Source organism: Silurus meridionalis, chromosome 5, assembly GCF_014805685.1.
Source record: "Silurus meridionalis isolate SWU-2019-XX chromosome 5, ASM1480568v1, whole genome shotgun sequence".
Classification (NCBI taxonomy): domain Eukaryota; kingdom Metazoa; phylum Chordata; class Actinopteri; order Siluriformes; family Siluridae; genus Silurus; species Silurus meridionalis.
The window spans coordinates 12300461-12322858 of record NC_060888.1 but is presented as its reverse complement, the minus strand read 5'-3'; the positions used below and the strand labels follow the sequence as shown (position 1 = coordinate 12322858).

The 22398-nt window shown below is 37.9% G+C and overlaps 1 protein-coding gene across 7 annotated transcripts in view; it reads right to left on the bottom strand.

Moving 5' to 3' along the window:
* diaph2 (diaphanous-related formin 2) overlaps window positions 1–22398 on the bottom strand; it is a 288518-nt gene that overhangs the window by 119657 nt on the left and 146463 nt on the right. For 6 of the 7 annotated variants that reach the window (XM_046849151.1, XM_046849150.1, XM_046849153.1 and 3 more), the window contains one exon: window positions 17120–17249. In XM_046849151.1, coding sequence (XP_046705107.1) covers window positions 17120–17249 — 130 coding nt within the window. Of the gene's footprint in view, window positions 1–10655; window positions 11370–17119; window positions 17250–22398 lie in introns of those variants that run through there. The other variant, XM_046849156.1, reaches the window with a different exon arrangement.

Sequence of the window (22398 nt, the reverse complement as noted above, 5' to 3'; positions counted from 1 at the left end):
TTATCTTGCCACAACGCACAGTGAGGAGGATGGTAAGAGAAGTAAAAAAATTTCCCAAGCTCACCGTCACAGAATTGCATCAAAGAGTGGCATCTTGGGGTCACAGAGTCTCCAAAACAACCATCAGACGCTCTCTACATGCCAACAAGCTGTTTGGGAGGCATGCAAGGAAAAAGCCTTTTCTCACTAACACTCACAAACGTAAACGTCTGGAGTTTGCTAAGCGGTACTGGGACTTCAACTGGGATCGTGTGCTTTGGTCAGATGAGACTAAGATTGAGCTTTTTGGCAACAAACACTCTAAGTGGGTCTGGCGTAAAACAAAAGATGAGTATGCCGAAAAGCACCTCATGCCCACCCTGAAGTATGGTGGAGGATCTGTGATGCTGTGGGCCTGTTTCTCTTCCAAAGGCCCTGGGAACCTTGTTAGGGTGCATGGCATTATGAACGCTTTGAAGTACCAGGATATTTTAAATAAAACCTGATGGCCTCTGCCAGAAAGCTGAAGATGGGTCGTCATTGGGTCTTTCAGCAGGATAATGATCCAAAACATGTGGCAAAATCTACACAAAAGTGGTTCAGCAGTCACAAACTCAAGGTCCTCCCATGGCCATCTCAGTCCCCAGACCTCAACCCAATCGAAAACCTGTGGGGCGAGCTAAAGAGAAGAGTGCATAAGAGAGGACCCAGGACACTAGATGATCTAGAAAGATTGTGCAAAGAAGAATGGTCAAAATCCTCTCTCTGTGTTCTCCAATCTTGTGAAATGTTATAGGAGGAGATTAAGTGCTGTCTTGTTGGCAAAAGGAGGTTGTACAAAGTATTAACATCAGGGGTGCCAATAATTGTGGCACACATGATTTCAAGTTTTTTTTTTTTCTAAATGTGTGATTTTTTTTACCACCAAAGTAATGTACTTAAATAAAAGGTTGGATTTTTCTCTTTTTTTGCATTTGGGTTCTATGTTGTTTTAAAAAAAAGGAGAATTTTTTGAAGTCCACGACCACATCTTAAACAGGGGTGCCAATAATTGTGGAGGGCACTGTACATAACAAAAAAGTGTGAAACAACTGAAAATATGTCATATTGTAGGTTCTTCAAAGTAGCCACCTTTCGCTTAGATTACTGCTTTGCACACTCTTAGCATTCTCTTGATGAGCTTCAAGGGGTAGTCACCTGAAATGGTTTTCACTTCACAGGTGTGCCCTGTCAGGTTTAATAAGTGTGATTTCTTGCCTTATAAATGGGGTTGGGACCATCAGTTGTGTTGTGCAGAAGTAAGGTGGATACACAGCTGATAGTCCTACTGAATAGACTGTTAGAATTTGTATTATGGCAAGAAAAAAGCAGCTAAGTACAGAAAAACGAGTGGCCATCATTACTTTAAGAAATGAAGGTCAGTCAGTCCGAAAAATTGGGAAAACTTTGAAAGTGTCCAAGTGCAGTCACAAAAACCATCAAGCGCTACAAAGAAACTGGCTCACATGCGGACCGCCCCAGGAAAGGAAGACCAAGAGTCACCTCTGCTGTGGAGGATAAGTTCATCCGAGTCACCAGCCTCAGAAATCGCAGGTTAACAGCAGCTCAGATTAGAGACCAGGTCAATGGCAGACAGAGTTCTAGCAGCAGACACATCTCTACAACAACTGTTAAGAGGAGACTGTGTGAATCAGGCCTTCATGGTAGAATATCTGCTAGGAAACCACTGCTAAAGAAAGGCAACAAGCAGAAGAGACTTGTTTGGGCTACAGAACACAAGGAATGGACATTAGACCAGTGGAAATCTGTGCTTTGGTCTGATGAGTCCAAACTTGAGATCTTTTGTTCCAGCCACCGTGTCTTTGTGCGACGCAGAAAAGGTGAACGGATGGACTCTACATGCCTGGTTCCCACCGTGAAGCATGGAGGAGGAGGTGTGATGGTGTGGGGGTGCTTTGCTGGTGACACTGTTGGGGATTTATTCAAAATTGAAGGCATACTGAACCAGCATGGCTACCACAGCATCTTGCAGCGGCATGCTATTCCATCCGGTTTGCGTTTAGTTGGACCATCATTTATTTTTCAACCGGACAATGACCCCAAACACACCTCCAGGCTGTGTAAGGGCTATTTGACCAAGAAGGAGAGTGATGGGGTGCTGCGCCAGATGACCTGGACCTGAACCCAATCGAGATGGTTTGGGGTGAGCTGGACCGCAGAGTGAAGGCAAAAGGGCCAACAAGTGCTAAGCATCTCTGGGAACTCCCTCAAGACAGCTGGAAGACCATTTCAGGTGACTACCTCTTGAAGCTCATCAAGAGAATGCCAAGAGTGTGCAAAGCAGTAATCAAAGCAAAAGGTGGCTACTTTGAAGAACCTACAATATGACATTTTCAGTTGTTTTACACTTTTTTGTTATGTATATAATTCCACATGTGTTAATTCATAGTTTTGATGCCTTCAGTGTGAATCTACAATTTTCATAGTCATAAAGAAAACTCTTTGAATGAGACTTTTGGTCTGTACTGTATATATACTGTGTATGTATATATATATATATATATATATATATATATATATATATATATATATATATATACAGTACAGACCAAAAGTTTGGACACACCTTCTCATTCAAAGAGTTTTCTTTATGACTATGAAAATTGTAGATTCACACTGAAGGCATCAAAACTATGAATTTTTGAATATATATATATATATATATATATATATAGTTATAGTTATTCTATGCTTAGGCGATTTATTGCAATACTCCTTTATTTTACTTAAAAGCAAAGAAAAGTCCACTGGTTCCTAGTGTTTTGTATAATATAAACATTTTTTTATTTTAAAATTAACACTGACATCTCACAGCTGCTGGTAGCCCATGTACAAACTGGGGAACACAAATTCCTAAATTTTGAAAATAAACATACATGTGAAGTTAGTAAACATAAATTGACCATTTCAAATAAACATACTTGTACTTCAGTGAACAAGCTGAAAAAAGTGCGAGATGGTAGTCTGTAACGCAGATCGAGTGTTTTTATAAGATGACAAAAGCCCGCATCTCCAATCACCGAAAATGTCATGTGTCTCTCGGAACCAGTTGGGTACGTATGCTGGAAGGATTCAGCGAGGGACTGTTGAGGGTGATGGCGCCGCAAATGTGCAATCATATTGGAAGTGTTTCCGTTTGAGTAGGCTACACGTGTAAAACAATGCTTACAGACAGTCATTTCTTTGTTTACCATTTTTTCTTCCTCAGCATTATACTCAACAGCAAAACCGAAATGTCTCCACACCACAGATTTAAAAGACGCCGGCGCCTCCTCGTGCTGTAGCCTCACTTCACCACCGCTCGCCATGTTAAAGTGTGGAATGATGGTTCAGCGCCCCCTAACTTTAGAGCATAGTGATTGAACATTTACTCGTGGGGAGGAGTTTCCTCATCTCAGCTCATAGACTTACAGGCACACACAAACAGTCAATTCGGAGAGAAATAAAAGGCACATAAATAATTTAAACGTAAAACCGAAAAAAACGCAATTCACAAGCGCGTCAATATTATATTGAGAATTGTGGCATCCGTAATAAATAATTATAATATATATATATATATATATATATATATATATATATATATATATATATATATATACACACACACACACACACACACACACACACACACACACACTCGCAATCAGATCAGAAATATTCAACCCCCTCACCTCACTAGACAATACAGTGATGTTGATGAAAGATAATGAAAATAAATGAAGAAAAAAAAAACTCGTGAAATAACAAACACTATTTATTGATACATATTGGAGTTATTTTCACAATAGAAGTTGACTTAACTTTGAAGTTCAAAGTCTTGTAACACATGAACATGTGCAGTATTATTCAACCCCCAGCTTCAGTACCTTGTGGAGCACCCTTTAGTTTTTATAACTTCTAACAAGCGTTTTCGATAAGTGCTGACAAGCTTCTTACACCTCTCGTTTGGAATCTTTGCCCATTCTTCACGTGCAAAAGCCTCTAACTCAGTGATGTTTGACGGCTTCCGTGCTGCAACTGCCATCTTCAAATCCCACCAAAGATTTTCAATTGGATTTAAATCTGGTGACTGAGAAGGCCACTTCAGGACACTCCAGCATCTTTTCCCCAACCAAGCTTTGGTTGATTTGGAGGTGTGCTTGGGATCATTGTCTTGCTGGAAGATCCAATGATCACCAAGGTTTAATTTGTCAACAGAAGGCATCACGTTCTTCTTCAAAATTACCTGGTATTTCTGGGAATCCATGATGCCAGGTACACAATCAAGATTGCCAGTTCCTGCCACAGAAAAACAGCCCCACATTATTATTGATCCACCTCCGTGCTTGACCGTGGGGATGGTATTCTTCTGGTCATAAGCCTGACCTTTTGCATGCCAGACATACCGCTGGTCCATATGTCCAAAAAGTTCCAGTTTGGTTTCATCAGTCCATAGAACTGTCTCCCAGAACTCTGAAGTTATATCCAAATTCCTCCTGGCATATTCTAGTCGACTCCTGATGTTCCTTGAGGTCAAGAGTGGAGGATTCTGGTCTGGCCATGAAGTCCTTGATTATTCAGTGCACGTCTTATAGTTGCCACTGAAGCACTTGTACCAGCTTTCATCATGTCTTCCTGTAGCTGTCTTGCAGTCACACAGGGGTTTTTCTTAGCTGTCCTGACTAAGATGATAAGGGCCCTTGATGAAATTGTGAGCTTTCTTCCATGGCCAGGCAGGTTTGCAGCTGTTACATAAGTTTTAAACTTCCTTATAATACTCGCAATGGTGTCTCTTGGAATGTTAAATCTTTTGGAAATCTTCTTATACCCAAGGCCCTTCAGATGTGATGAAATAATCTACTCTCTCAGCTTTTGTGGAAGCTCCTTTGTCTTTCCCATGATTGCAACTCACCTTGAACCCCTCATGGTCGGGGTTTATATATGCATCACAGCTGAAGCAAATGAAGAATCGTTATAGAGTTCCCAAAGGCTTAATGATGTTTCAGCTCCACTTCAGTCCATAAAAACTGTCAGAAAGCTTTAAAAACAACAATATTATATAGGGGTTGAATAATTGTGACATGGCGATCTTAACAAAAAATAAACTGTTACACACAAATGCTACATCATACATTTTCTGTGTTGATTTTATGTATCACTAAACTCATTAAGAAGCCACCCAAAGCAGAATCCTGCACTTTGAAAAGATTTTTATTTATAAATCCTTAAAACTCTTTAGGGGTTGAATATTTCTGATTGCAAGTGTATATACACACACACAGTGGTGTAAAAAAGTGTTTCCCCCTTCTTAATTTTAATATTATTTTGCATGTTTGTCACACATTAATGTTTCAGATCATCAAACTACTTAAAATATTAGTAAAAGATAACAGTTTTTGAATGGTGCATTACGTCTGGCGTAAAAATAACAGTATTTCAGAAATACAACATCATACCAACAGTAAAATATGGTGGTGGTAGTGTGATGGTCTGGGGCTGTTTTGCTGCTTCAGGACCTGAAAGACTTGCTGCGATAAATGGAACAATGAATTCTGCTGTTTGCCAAAAAAAAAATAAAAAATCCTGAAGGAGAATGTCCGGCCATCTGTTCGTGACCTCAAGCTGAAGCAAACTTGGGTTCTGCAGCAGGACATCCAAAACACACCAGCAAGTCCACCTCTGAATGGCTGAAGAAAAACTAAATAAAGACTTTGGAGTGGCCTAGCCAAAGTCCTGACCTGAATCCTATTGAGATGCTGTGGCATGTCCTTAAAAAGGCGGTTCATGCTCGAAAACCCTCCAACGTGGCTGAATTACAACCATTCTGCTTAGATGAGTGGACCAAAAATCCTCCACAGTGCTTTAACAGACTCATTGCAAGTTATCGCAAATTCTTGATTGCAGTTGTTGCTGCTAAGGGTGGCCAAACCAGTTATTAGGTTTAGGGGCAAACACTTTTACACACAGGGCTATGTAGTTTTGGATTTTGTTTTTTTAAATTTAAATTTGAAATTTGAAGTACTCGCTGTTATAATACCTATTATGCAGCTTAACTCTTACAGCAATTTGTGCTACAGTAGCTCTTATATAGCTTTAGACCTGGTGGCTATCCTTTGCAGCCCAAACACATCCATGTCACCAGTTCACTATTTGTCTTTAGAGTTCTTTTTGGTAGGTGGTGCAGCTAGACATTGAGAGGGTACACCAGGACATGAACACTAATAAGCAGACAGAGATACTGAGCTGACTCTGATAAGAGACAGAATAAATAATAATAATAAAAAAAACAATAACAAAACAAACAGATGACAGCCCACCACTAATAATGAAAGCTACATCCACCAAACTGAGGAAGAATTGTGGCCAGTCAACCCCCAGATGCGACTCTCCTGGCTCAATAAAAAATCCCATCAGAAGAAATACTTGCAGTTGATAAAACAAACTCTCCTCTCCTTACTATCCCCGAGGATAATTGAAACCAATTAAATTTTATATGCCATTGTCTGTCTTTCTATCCATCCATCCATCCATCCATCCATCAATCCAAGCCCTGTGAGATGTTAGTCAGCTAACAGAGGTGCAAAATAAAAAGACATGTCATGAAAGAAAGGTCCTGGAAAAGAGTGTCATGTGAGACCAGTCCAAGAAATATATCTATAAGTAATGTTCCAGAAACTATCAAACAAAAACGGTTGGTCACAGTGTGGTCACAGCTATAAGGTAACAACAGCACAAAGACAGCCCCAACCAGAGATAAGACTGGAAGGACATATAGAAGAAAGTGTCACACCAATTCCAAGTTTTAAGGGAGACATCAATAAAGAAAGGGAGGCAAAGCAAATGCAGAACTAAGCATTAATGAATACTTAAACTAAACAAATACTGGGAAAAAAATAAACAAACAACAACTAAGGGCTAGGGTAAAGGCAAATTAGGGCTAGAATACTTGAACAGGAAAAAAAAAGCAAAAGCTACACAAAGCCTAAAAAAAGGTCACTGAGAAACTACCATTTAAACCGTCTAATACTATCTGCTGGGAGGGGCCTTCACCATCAGTTCGTTTCACTCTCCAATAATATAACTCTCCTGCATGCTAAAGTCCAATGTACAAAGCACTCATTCGTTTTTAGTATGAGGTGGTCCACAGGCTGGGAGGCTCTTGAGACCCGAGTCACTGAAGTGGTGGTGGTAGAGTGACTATTTCTACATGTAGTAAGGATCTACACCTGAGCAAATTTTCTGTGTTTTAGTGAGCTGTACCAAGGATAACTTAGGAGAGATACAGAGAAAACACTGCATTGCACAGAGCCATGTGGTATGTATGAATAATATAAATGTAGGTGCTCAGATAAATAAAATCACTAAAAAGTGAAACAGAAGTGAGAAATAAAAAACTCTGAATTACCCAAAGCCTGTTTACCCAACTTCTTATTTTTAGTCCATTGTCAGTTTCATTTGAAAAATGTCTCAGTGTCTAATTTTGTAGGACATGTATTATCTGTCTGGCAAAAAGGTCAGAGCAACTTTGAATTCTGTGTTTTTATTTGTAAAGTGGAACTTTTAACATTTATTCAGAATGGGGAAGAAAGGTGATTTAAGTGACTCTGAACGTGGCATGGTTGTTGGTGCCAGATGGGCTGGTCTGAGTATTTCAGAAACTGCTGATCTACTGGGATTTTCACGCACAACCATCTCTAGGGTTTACAGAGAATGGTCCGAAAAAGAGAAAATATCCAGTGAGCGGTAGTTCTGTGGGTGCAAATGCCTTGATGATGCCAGAGGTCAGAGGAGAATGGCCAGACTGGTTCGAGCTGATAGAAAGGCAACAGTAACTCAAATAACCACTCGTTACAACCGAGGTATGCAGAAGAGCATCTCTGAACGCACAACACGTCGAACCTTTAGGCGGATGGGCTACAGCAGCAGAAGACCACACCGGGTGCCACTCCTGACAGTTAAGAACAGGAAACTGAGGGTACAATTCGCACAGGCTTAACAAAATTGGACAATAGAAGATTGGAAAAACGTTGCCTGGTCTGATGAGTCTCGAATTTCTGCTGCGACATTCGGATGGTAGGGTCAGAATTTGGCGTCAACAACATGAAAGCATTGATCCATCCTGCCTTGTATCAACGGTTCAGGGTGGTGGTGGTGTAATGGTGTGGGGGATATTTTCTTGGCACACTTTGGGCCCATTAGTACCAATTGAGCATCGTGTCAACACCACAGCCAACTTGAGTATTGTTGCTGACCATGTCCATCCCTTTATGACCACAGTGTACCCATCTTCTGATGGCTACTTCCAGCAGGATAACGCGCCATGTCATAAAGCGCAAATCATCTCAGACTGGTTTCTTGAACATGACAATGAGATCACTGTACTCAAATGGCCTCCATAGTCACCAGATCTCAATCCAATAGAGCACCTTTGGGATGTGGTGGAACGGGAGATTCGCATCATGGATGTGCAGCCGACAAATCTGCAGCAACTGCATGATGCTTTCATGTCAATATGGGCCAAAATCTCTGAGGAATGTTTCCAGTAGCTTGTTGAATCCATGCCACAAAGGATTAAGGCAGGTCTGAAGGCAAAAGTGGGTCCAACCCAGTACTAGTAAGGTGTGTGTGTGTGTGTGTGTGTGTGTGTGTGTGTGTGTGTGTGTGTGTGTGTGAATACACACACACACACACACACACACACACACACACACACACACACACACGCGATACATATAGAAAATCTGACATGTAAACTTAGAATTAACTAATTTCTCATAATATAAATTATTCTCTTAAGATGGTTTCATTTATATAAGCACACTTATTCCAATATAATTTTTTTTCTTGCAGCACAATATAAAACAATTTTGCAGAATGTTTTACTCACTAAAGCAACTCTCTCTGACTGGTGAGTAAACAAGCATATGGTGAGGTTCTGTAAAATTACAAAAACAGCCCATGAAAAAACCCCATGTGTTCTTACACTTGACACTATTAATCGCTTAATATTAAGTTGAACTCTCTGAGTGCAGGAGGCTCCCTGTCCAACGGTTAATCTGTTCAACAATCTTAGCCAGCCAAGAGGACAAGACTGAGAGCATATATCTTCCCTGGCAAACAACATTATTGCCATTCTGAGACTGATTGCCAGTGCAAAGTCATGCAGCCAGCTTCTTTGTACATGTTTATCTCAAACCGGCACTTGAACTTGGAAACCCAAACCTGTTCCAGAATGGCAATGCCCCTGTGCATGAAGCAAGCTCAATAAATATATGGTTTACATTGTTTTGAGAGGAAGATCTTGAGTGGCCTGCTATAGAGCTCTGATATCAGACCTACTGAACATCTTTGGGATAATAGTGACTGCACCCTATGCCTCCTCACCCATTGCAGGTTGATGTTTTAAGATAAGATAAGATAAACCTTTAATCGTCCCACAGTGGGGAAATTTCTTAGAAGTAACTCACAGGTTAGCACAATGATGGAGTACATAGAAAGTCTGAATGAACATACAGAGCTAAACCTTGCTCCTTCGGATAACAACCCAACCTAAACATTCACATTAGGCATTTGGTGAATAAGAATTACAAATTTTGTTCAAAACAATCTATTAATAATAATAAAACTATATTATAGCTGTTTGGGTAAATCCATGTCTGTAATGCAATGATTGGCATGTCATTTACAAATGTCAACACATTTTTAATAATAATTTAGATTTTTTTTTTCTTCAATTCACCAAATATGTAAAATTGGAAGAAAGCCTAAGTCTATTTTACTAAATTTGGTTTTTACATATAAGCTTCGGTGCATTAACCCAAAATGTTTGGAGCATGAACAAAAATAGAGCAGGAAAATACTTTTTTTTTTTTTTTTTAATTTACAACATGCAAACATGAATAGCAAGTAAAAATGGCCAATCTGAATGTGACGTGGGTGTTTTTCTTTATAAATGTTTGCTGAAATCTGTTTGGCTAATGGAAACCATGATACATCAAAAATTGACTAAAGGTTCGGAGAAACAGTTATAGAAACGTAGCTCAGCCTCTTATGCATCACTAAACCACAAAACTTTGCACATGCCTGAAAAGGCTTTTTAAAGTCACCAAAGGCTTAGGGCTTAAGTTGATTGGCAAATCGATGAAATACATGAAACAAATCTAGCAAAAATAGACATTTCTATGTTATTTAATTACACTTTACTTAAATTTACTTTCCTTTAATAATTTACTTAAAAAAGATGTAGTCTGGAACACAATTGGCATTCCAATACATCACAAAGGCTGTGTAGACTACTAGTTTTTCTACTTCAACCTTGGCAATCCATGTCTTCCTGGATATCACTTTTTGCACAAAGTACTATTGTACTTCCAACAAAAGGACTACTAATTTTGTACTTCCAACATTATGGCAACAGTAAAAGGAAATTGCTAGAATCTGGTATAAATGGGATTATCCCAAAGAGAGTGGTTGAAGTGTTACATATGAAATAGACAATATGGGGGAAAAAAAATCTTTCATATTGTCTATTTCATATGTAATACTTCAACCACTCTCTTTGGGATAATCCCATTTATACCAGATTCTAGTAATTACTTTTGGGCAATTATAAGTAGCATTCAACAACAATATAAATGTGGTATATTATATTTCTCCTTCTTCAATCTAGCAAAGCAATAATTATTACTTTTAGTGGTAGTAGTGGTTACTTTCTTTGACCTCAGTGTTTTTTATTTTTATTTTTTATTTTATAATATAAAGTGCCTGTCAAATTGTTAGAAGCTCCCAGTTGTTTATCATTATTTAAGAAACACGTGCATGTTTTTTGTTTATTTGCCTCAAACTAGGTAATTTTACAGAATTACGAATAACTTTGACCAAATATTTAAATGTACATATGTTACTTTTTTCCCCCTGAAACCCATACTGATTCTGATGATCTTCAAATATATTTTGTGAAAAAAGATCTTTGAAAGTGTTTCAGCACATGTCCAAAGCACCATCTGCAGACCGTTATCTGTCTGATCCCACTAACAATATGTTAACCAACATGTAGATCTTTTCCATTAATTAAATAAAATAAGTTTTTTCATGTATATGATTTAAATTCCTAAATCAGTTTTTCAAATCAGTCTCTATGTGGTCTGTTTAGCTGTTAAACTGTGCTGCCCTCAGCATTTTAATGTGTTTGGCATGTATGTTGGAGGAAGATAAGGAAGGTTTTTTCCTTCTTTTTTATAGCAGTAGACAGATTTAAGAGAAAAGTAGGGCACATCTCTATGGATTAATCTGCAGGGGGTGTTTTTCTTCAGGTGTGACAGTGGAAAATATTCTGGTGAAGTAGAGCACTATTAAATGGATAGAAGGGGAGACAAAAAAGGAAAAAGACAGATAGAAAAAATACAGTTAATAATATCATTTTACACAATTGCGATAAAAAAGTATGACTAAGATGAGAAATGAGAATAATAAAATAAAATAGGATTATTATATAAAAAAAAAATCAATTCAATTAAGAGAAATACATTGTAATTTGCACTATTCCCACAATTTTGTTTATTTAGGATATTTACTACAAAGTTACAGTTGAGGCCAAAGGTTTACATATTTAAATACACCCACACAGTTCATGTACCAAACATTCGTTTTGCAATTCCTACATAAACCAAATTAAACAGTCTCATTAAACAGTCTGGAAGATTTGACAACTGACTAAATGACTTAGAAGTCATAATTAATACCCAATCTTAAGCAACTCCACCAAGACCTCAAAAGAAGTAGAACTCTACTTAGTAGAACTAGAATTTTAGCTTCTCCTTAACAGCAATTTGCTATCAACTGAAACTACCATAAGCTGTCCAAACAACTAGTTGCAAATATAATCATATGACCACACAGACACTGCATTATTCAGTAATGAGGCACACATTAACTTAAGGATCAATATTGTGATAAGACAACAATAAAAGAAATGAAAAACGGTGGTGGCTTCAAGGTCCAAAATGCCCAATATATGTTTACATAGACCATTACAGTTCCTATACCACCAAGAAAGGCTGTAGCAAGGAATCTCTATTCTAAAACATGCATTTAATTTAGCTAAACAGAAGTTTGTAGTTAAAAATAAATCTACAAACTAAAAAACTGTTTAAACATGACAACCAGTTAAATGTTTGGGAGAAATATCTCAGCTTTTAATCCAAAAAACACCATTCCAAATGTGAAACATGGGGGTAGCCTCATGCTTTGGGGGTGTTTGGCTAGAAAAGTGAGTTGTGAATCAATGGCAGAAAATATATGGCATTAGGTTTATTAGGTTTATAGGGCAATTACTGTTTCACATAGGGCCAGGCAGGTTTGAACAGCTTTGGACAGCTTTTTTCTTTAATGCATGAAATCATCATTTAAAATTTTTTTTTTGTATTTACTCGTGTGTAATATGATTAATGAGTAATATAAAAATTTGCTTGATGATCTGAAAATCATTCAAGAGTGACAAATGTGAAAAAACAATAAAAAATTGAGAAGGGATAAATATTTTTTCACAGCACTGTAAAATATGAATTTATGTTTAGTGCCTTTAGGTTTATCCCTCATAAATATATCCCTAATGAGAAGCAATTGTGACAAGGGAAAAACTCCCCGAGATGGTATGAGGAAGAAACCTTAAGAGGACCGAGAAAAAAAAGGGAACCCAACCTCATCTGGGTGACAGCAAACATCCTTTCATTATAGTTTTATTGTTGTTGAGGTGTGATTTATTTAGTATATACTCTACATTCAGATTAGGATGAACCAGCATGTTTTAGGTGATGTGAAAAAAAATGGATGTGGCAGCAGTTAGATAACACCTGTAACCGATGAGACTAATCAGTGCACTTTTTTTTCAGTCTGGCGAAGCCAATAAAAAGAAGAAAGACACCAGCCTCAGGGGAAACAGACACACCAAGCAGAGAAGCGTGGAAGGGTCTTGGAAAAGCGAATTAGTGCACTGATTAGACTCATCAGTCAGATTTTTCGGCTGACTCCGCCCTCCACTCTTGACCCGCTGCCACAGTGGAGTTCACATAGGAAGCCCAAACAGACAAGATAACAACAGCTAATTGAAGCTCCACATCAGACATGGGCCACAGACAATAATGGCCCTTAGTGCTACTTTGTTAGTAATAGAATGAAAAAACTGTTTTCTTGTGGATGTTTGGGCTTGGAATTGGCCAGCAGTATCATCTGTAATATACTACATGAGATATTACATTTTACATAGATAGATTACAGGATTAACACAAACACAATTTAATTGGGTTATTCTGTAGAACAGTGAGATAAATTAAGTATACTCATATGTGTCAATGACAATCACAAACAGTTCAGAGCACCCAGCTAGAGAGCAGAAAACTGTAGTAGGTGGTACAGAGAATATACAAAAATACAGGAATGTATTAAGATTTTCACATTAGAACCCAGCCATTAGGGTTGCACAAGCCAATGCACTCTTAGTGCCAGTCCCAAGCCCAGATACATAGGGAGGGTTGCATTAGGAAGGGCATCCAACATGTGCCAAATCAAATATGCGGATCATGAAAGAGAAATTCATACCGGATAGGTCGAGGCCCAGGTTACCAACAACCGTTGTGAGATGGAGGAGAAGGAAAAATTCTGGAGTGAGTTAGATGAAGTGGTAGAAGGGGTAGCTAGTAATAGAAGTCTGCTTATTGGGGCAGATTTAAATAGGCATGTAGGTGAAGGGAACAGAAGTGATGAGGAGGTGATGGGTAGGTATGGCCTTAAGAAGAGGAATGTGGAAGGGCAGATGGTGGTAGATTTTGCTAAAAGTATGTAAATGGCAGTGGTGAACACTTATTTTAAGAAGGAGGATCATAGGGTGACATATAAGAGTGGAGGAAGGTGCACACAGGTGGAATATGTTCTATGTAGGAGATGCAACCTGAAGGAGATTGGAAAAGACTGTAAAGTGTTGGCAGGGGACAATGTAGCTAGACAGCATCGAATGGTGGTCAGTAGGATGGTTTTGGGGTGAAGAAGAAGAGGAGGAGAGTGAAGACGGAAAGAAGAATAAGATGTTTGAAACTGAAGGGGGAACACTGTAGTGTGAGATTCAGAGAAGAGGTCAGACAGGGGCTCAGTGGTGGTAAAGAAGTGCTGGATGATTAGGCAACTACTGCAGATTTGATAAGGGAGACTAAAAAATATACATGATGTGACATTTGGAAATAAAAAGGAAGACAAAGAGATGTGGTGGTAAAACGAGGAAGTGCAGGAAAGCATAAAGAGAAAGAGGTTGGCAAAACAGAATTGGGATTGACAGAGTGATTCGAAAACTAGGCAGGAGTACAAAGAGATGTGGCAGCAGGAAAAGAGGGATGTGGCAAAAGAAAGGGGAAAGGCATATGAGGAGCTGTATGAGAAGTTGTAAACTAAGTAAGGAGAAAAGATTTGTATCGATTGGCCAGACCGAGGGACCGAGCTGGGAAGGATGTGCTGTAAGTTAGAGCAATAAAGGATGGAGATGGAAATGTGTTGACTAGTGAGGAGAGTGTGTTAAGAAGATGGATTTGGAGCAGCTGATTAATGAGGAAAATGAGAAAAAAAGGTTGGATGGTGTGGAGATGGTAAAGCAGGACGTGGATAGGATTAGTAAGGAGGAAGTGAGAGCAGCAATTAAGAGGATGAAGAGTGGAAAGTCGGTTGGACCAGATGACACCGGTAGAAGCATGGAGATGTTTAGGAGAGATGGCAATAGTTTTTAACAAGATTGCTTAACAGGATTTTTGAAGGCGAGAGGATGCCTGAGGAATGAGAAGGAGTGTGCTGGTACCAACCTTTAAGAATAAGGGAGATGTGCAGACATGCAGTAACTACAAGGGAATAAAATTGATGTCACACCATGAAGTTATGGGAAAGAGTAGTGGAAGCCAGGCTGAGAGAAGAGGTGACCGTCTGTGAGCAACAGTATGGTTTAATGCTGAGGAAGAGCACCACAGACTCATTATTTGCTTTAAAGATATGGATGAAGAAGTATAGAGAAGGTTAGAAGGAGTTGCATTGTGTGTTTGCGAATTTAGAGAAAGCGTACGGCAGGGTGCCGAGAGAGAAGTTGTGGTATTATATTTAGGAGACAAGGTGAGGGAGGCGAAATTGAGATGGTTTGGACATGTGCAGAGGAGGGACATTGGGTATATCAGTAAGAGAATGCAGAGAATAGAGCCACCAGGAAGAAGGAAAAGAGGAAGGCCAAGGAGGAGCTTTATAAATGTGGTGAGGGAAGACATGCAGGTAGTTGGGTTGAAAGAGGCAGATGTAGAGGACAGGGGGTATGGAGACAGATGATCCGCTGTGGCGACCCCTAATGGGAGAAGCCGAAAGAAGATGATGATGTAAGATTTGACAATAGGAAAAATTATTTTATATAGTAAAAACATTAGTGAGAGAACAACTAACTACAAATCATGTAGCATGTTATGTGTCTGCATAAGTCAAGACACATTCTACACTTGTGAATTAGACTGAAATCTTAGAAATCTGAATGCCAATTGGAACACTGAAACTCTTCTTAAATACTGATCAATTTTTGTAGACAGCGGTTCAGTTTTGATGCCCACATGCCCAATTTAGATGTTTTGCATTAAACATGGGCTATTACATTTTTGGAAAGGCTTTTTTGTATTCACCATTTTCAGAAAAGCCATACTTTTCCTGTCAGAGATGTTCTAAATTGAATACAGATTTTATCCTTTTAATATCTTTAATAAAAATGCTCTAAAGCAAAACAAGGTTATATTTATTAATTACCTACACAATTAGCTTTAGCCAAGCCACAGCTATCCAGAGGGTGAAGGGTAAGAATGTCTCTAAACCAACTATTTTTCCATGCCTTATATTGTCTCCTCTAGCAGACATTCGGTGTACTTGAGCGTCTTGGAAGATATAACACACACCTACCAGGCATATCTTTATGGCCACAGATCAGGCATAACATTATGAACACCTGTCTAATATTGTGTTGGTCCCCCTTTTGCTGCCAAAACAGTCCTGACCCATCAAGCATTAACAGCATTAATTCTTTAGCAATTTGAGCTACAGTTGCTCGTCTGTTGGATCGGACCACATGGGCTAGCCTTTGCTCCCCACGTGCATTAATGAGCCTTGGCCACCCATAACCCTGTCTAAATGGGCTTAACCAGACACTTTATTAAAATTTTTTTTTAAAAATCATAGTTTACTGACAAGATAATTAGCAGAATGGCCAAACCAACAATCATTCACATATCACAGAATACAATTTCAAGTGCAACAAATATGTCTATGTGCTCTGCATTGAAACTTTTCCTTCCACTGTTTAAGACATTCTGTAACCTTATTTTAGATTCTTAAACTGTATTCTCAATTATACCTAAATAAAGGACCCCCCGTGTTTTAATTAGATTCTCTTATTGCACCAGAAATATTATGAAATGCAATTCTTATTAAAGGATAGGTGCACTATTCAAAACTTTAACAGCATTAAATGCATAACAAAATTAAAAGTGCTATATGACAATTAAAATGTTATTCATTTAAATTCATTCTAATTACATTTGTCATGCCAGGCTGTTTCTAATCTGCAGGGTTATACTGTTAAACAAATTCATCAAAATAATTAGCTAAAGAGATCTTCTGCTACTGGCAAATAACTTCCTAAAAAACGACATATAAAACATTCATTCAACACATGCCTATACATCCCTGCAACACAAATAAAACATTGGCCTAACTACAGCATTTTTAATACTAATTGCCATATTAATTAGACACCTATACATATAAAACAAAAAGAGATACATTAAAATGATGGCCAGTGAGCACCAGGTGAAAACAGAAGTACACTGCTATACTATGAGTATTCATGTTAAAATATATGAATTAAGATATTTACACTAATCAACCAGCATATGTCCCTTGGACTTAGCACAAATTGGTACAGTACAATTGTAATTTAAAATATTTGCATCTTGATGTATAGCTATAAACATTTATGCCAAACTGTGAATTGTAAAAAGAATGTATGCCATTGCGTATATTGCGTAAAGAAGTACCTTACCTTTGCTGGCATTCTCCACATGCGCCAGTTCATCAGGGAACTTTAGGATCTCTGGATACATCTCCTCACTCTTTTCAGCCAAGAAATGCATAAGTGTTGAATTCTGATCCGTTGACTTTGTGTCCCGAAGCTATGAAAAAATTTAGATGATTGCAGAAATTTAGTTATTGAAATTATACCAACATGTAGTACTGTAAATACTCAGAACATTAAGTTTGAATGAAGGTCTTATTTTTCCTTAGCATTCAAGACAAGCTAGCCACCTACATCTATGGCTTTTCTGTACCTAGTAATGTATAATAACATACACAATAGTATGTGAACATTTGGGCGCCCCTGGTAAAAATCAGTTTTCCTCAGTTCGGAATGTAATTAAGAAATAGCAGTTAACAGGAACAATGGAGGTCAAGATAAGGTCTGGAAGACCAAGAAAAATATCAGAGAGAACTGCTCGTAGGATTGCTGTAAAAGCAAGTCAGGACCCCCATTTGATTGACCTCCAGGAAGATTTGGCAAACTCTGAAGTCACCTGCACAAATATAAACTTCATGTAAGAATCATCAGAAGAAAACCTCACCACAAAATTCAGTATGTGAATTTTGCAAAAGAACATTTAGACAAGCCAATAAGGTTAAAATAGAACTCTTTGGCCGCAATAAGTTAAGGTATTTTTGAAGAACAAAGGGCACATAAATTCATGAAAACAATACCAGTCCAACTGTTGAACTGTTTATGGGTAGAGGGAAGAAGGTATTTAATTCCATTTTAACAAATTCTGAAAGCAAACATCACACCATCTGTAAAAAAGCTACAGTTGAAAAAAAGGTTAGCTTTAAAATAGCTTATAAAAATGGATAATGATCCTAAACACACCTTAAAATCCACGATGGACAACCTCAAGAGGCGCACCTGAAGATTTTGCCAAGGCCCTCACAGCCTCCTGAACTAAACATAATTGGAAATCTGGAGATAGACTTCAAAAGAGCAGTGCATGCAAGATGGCCCAGGCCTGGAAGACTGTTGTAAGGAAGAATGGGTGAAATTCCCTCAAACTAGAACTGAAAGACTCTTGGCTGGCTACAAAAACCATTTACAACCTGATACTTGCTAAAGGGGGTGCTACTAGGTACTGACTATGCAGGGAGCCCTTTTCTTTTACTGTTATTTTGAAAAAGGAAAAGATAGAAAAAAAAAAAAAAAAAAAAACAATGTTTAAAATATAAAGGAAATGTGTCGTATGTAACTTTATGCTTTTTGGAGATCATTTCAACTTCCACGCGCTTAACTGTTCAGATTAACAGAATTTTTGCCACTGTGGGTCCTATGTATACAAACTTCAAATACTGGCATATTTAGATTATTTTTGTCACTAAAACAAATTTATTGCAAGTGCAAACATACTTGGCAATAAAGCTCTTTCTGCTCTTGATTTTAAACTAATTACTGCACAACTTCCAATTGAGCAAAAGAAGGAGTTTAAAACAACATTAATCTATTTGTGTGCTATTTGAAATTAATAGCAACTTCAGAAAATCACAAAAGAATCATAATGATTTCACATTTTGCATTTAAAAAAAAAGAAGAAATAAAACATTCTAAATTATGGCACAATCTTGATAAATCTTCTCATTAGTAAACCCAGAAAAAAAATGTATAGCCATATATATATATATATATATGGTCTCCAACTGGTAGTAATGGGCTTCAAACACATTTTTTACCACTATAGCTATGGCAACAAGTTAAAAAACTCTATTTATAGTCATACCAAAAAGAGAAAGATGTCATTCTAAACTGCAACTGGTCTACTCACACATACACATACACACACACACACACACACACACACACACACCCTACACCAGGGGTATTCAATTAAAATTCAAAGAGGTCCAGTTACTAAAATTTTCTCCCAGCAAAGGTCCGGATCTTATGTTGTCACTTAAAATAGTGTACCCTCATGATAATAAAATCAATAACGCACATACATTTCTATATAATTTATTGTTAAATTTCAAGTGTTTTCAAAGTATTATGCTTTTAACATACCGAAAAGTCTGAACTTGTATGGCACTTGAATGGAAAACAATACTGTGGTTGTCTTTACTACATGTCAAGTAACAGACACTGAAATTATTCTGAATAAAATAAATAAAAAGTGCAAACACAGCTTTGAGCAGCCTGAACTTAGGGCCTATTTCAAGTAATGTAAAACATTCAGAATCTTTTGAATAAAATAAAAGTGCTTTTAATCTTCAAGAAAAAAAATAAACAAAAGACATTTGAGCTGCCACCTTTTTAAAACATGAACTACATTTTAAATAAAATAACACAGGAAACTTAGGCGAATGTCTACATTTCAAGTAAAATAGAACAGGGCAGAATTTACTGAATAAAAGAAAAGTGCAGAACTTTGAGCAGCTCCCTTTTTCATCTCACAATGACAATGGGATTTTTTTTTATTTTTTCACACGTCGTCTTTTTGTTTACCGTCAAGTAAAGTTTCTGCAGCCGCATTTAAGCACTCCTTTACAACTGTCACATCGCTGAATGCTTTCTTTTGTTGCGCCAAAATCCACGCGATCTTTAACGAACACTCATTTGCACGTTGCTGCCCTGTAAATGCATGCGTGATGACACGAGTAGACCTGTCATACTGTGCTTTCAATTCAATAATTTTACTTGCCCTCACTGCGGACTTCTGCGGGTACATTTCCTCAAACGACCCGTGTTTGGTCTCATAGTGACGCTTAACGTTGCCACAGCATATGAGACACAAAGGTTTAGAACTGGCTGCAGGGAGAATAAACATGTATTTGTCCATCCATTCATCTTTAAAAGTTTGTTTTTCAGCATCTACTTTTCTCATTTTTGAGCAAGCCATTTTCTCTCATCTCCTCTCTATCTCTCTCTCACACTCGCTGTTGCTGAAAGGTAAACAATCGATTTGATTGGCTTGGCTATTGATGACGCTCCTGTCGTAATTAGTAGATTAGCTGCGCATGAACAAATAATTTATATTTTTATTAATATCAAAGATGGCGCGGTCCGCCATTAATATCAAAGATGGCGCGGTCCGCCATTTGATGATGCCCGCCCTACACTAATGCTAAAACTTGAACCATGCTTTATCAGTTACACTGACTTTCTATAGACAATGGCACGCTACACAATTAAGGAAGACAGTGCAGCAGAGCGTGACTCCGATTATGAATGGTTACATTTTGAAGATTAAAGTAATATATTCATATTTACATTAGTTAACATGTCATTATCAGATAAACATGTAAAATTAGTTACACATGGGCTTAAAATAAATTCACTGGAACAGACATTAAGAAGTCAACCAATAAAAAGACAGGGGCTGAACCAGCAAAACACAGCAGAATGTCAGTCAGGGGTCCAGGAATATGACTGCCACTTCAGTAATTTGTTCCATATTAATTTTCTTTTGATTATAGCTCAAGCACCATGCAGAGAGAGATAATTAGCACCACCCACCTCAGTGTGCCCAACCCAGTAATAATAAAACCTTGCCACAATGCTCCTCTCACCCCCAATGTGAACACATGCTTCATAAATACTGCTCTCTCAGACATATATGCCACACATAAATGCTCTCATCTCACTCACACGATTATTAAATGAGGATCAATCATCTGCTTACTCTGAATAATTACAATTTTTTATTGTAATTTGTTTATTGTTGCGCCACAAACTGTCATCATTATATGCTCGCTTGTTTTTATCTGTTACATCTAAAACAAAAAAGACTGTGTCTATTCAATCTAAACTAACATTAGGCCTCATTTATTAGTTAGTAAAGCTTTCTAGAAAGATTTTCTCTAATGAAACAAAAATATTCCGCCCCAATTACCGTATTTTTCGGACTATACGCCGCTTTTCCCATGTTTTGAACCCCGCGGCTTAAACAACGAAACGGCTAATTTATGGATTTTTCCTGGGTTTTTCCCGGTTTCACAAACTTCAAGCCAAAAAAACTGAGCGACATAACATTAGACCAATGAAATTTCCGAACGGAAACGAAAAAAACGCACCTCACCTGTGTTCTGAGCTGCACGGATTCGGGAGAAAAACTTTCACCGGTGTTGATTTTTAAACGCACGACGATGCCAAAAGATAAACTCCTGAGAGAAATACAGTTGTGAAAGGAAGGAGGAAGACCGTGAACAATGACTTTCTTGGTCGGCTACTGTTTAGATACAAGCCGTTGTAACACGTTGAGTCAGGGTGAAGGGAGAGCTCACTAAAACTCCAGTTGCAAATGAAATCTGATAAGCACAGACAGGTTTCCAAAACTCGTGCTTTTTTATTTTTCTTGGCAACAGCGTTATGGGTTAGTCAAAGAAACTTAGAAATGAGCATCAGAAAATAATGATCACATAATCCTTAGTCTCTCTCTCTCTCTCTCTCTCTCACACACACACACACACACACACACACACACACACACACACACACACAGTAATAGCGGAAGAATGCAGTGACGTGCTATTCCCAAAATGGCGCTCTGCTCTTAAAGGAGCCACGACATATTTCACCCGTTACACCGTGTAACAGACACTCTCTTTCTGTAAAGCCTGTGTAAAGTTCATTAGTTTCCGTGTAGGCACCGCACCTGTAGATACACAGGTGCGGCTTATTTATGTTAAAAATAAAAATATTTGTAAAATTCAGTGGGGGCGGCTTATAGTCCAGAAATTACGGTACATAAAAGGCGTTTACACACTAAGTGCTAAAAATACATAAATTACTAGTACTATTAAAAAAAGACAAAGTGACGCAAACTATGGCAATAAAAATATGTAGCAGTGCATCAGCAAATAAAAAGATAATCCAGAGATAATATACAGAAAAGCTAAATTAGTGTGAATTAAGTAAGATAAAGAGAAAATGGTGATGTGCGATACATAAAAAAAGACACCATGGCAAAAGGATCAAATTTATAAGCCATCTTTCAATCTCCAAAATAAAATCATGCTGATAATGATGGAAAGGATATTTAATTAAGTCATGTACTAATAATTTACCAACGACTATGTGGGTGGAATTTTGCAATCCACTTGGGGAGAATATTGACAATATAACAGGCTGTATTACAACAATATCAGCTTCTGTATGGAGAATACTGTACCCACCAGGGCTGCACGGTGTTTTCCCAACAACAAACATATGGATCAACCCTGATATAAAGGCTCTCCTTAAAGAGAAAAAAAGGGTTTTAAAATCTGTTAAAAGGGAACAGCTAAAAACTGTCC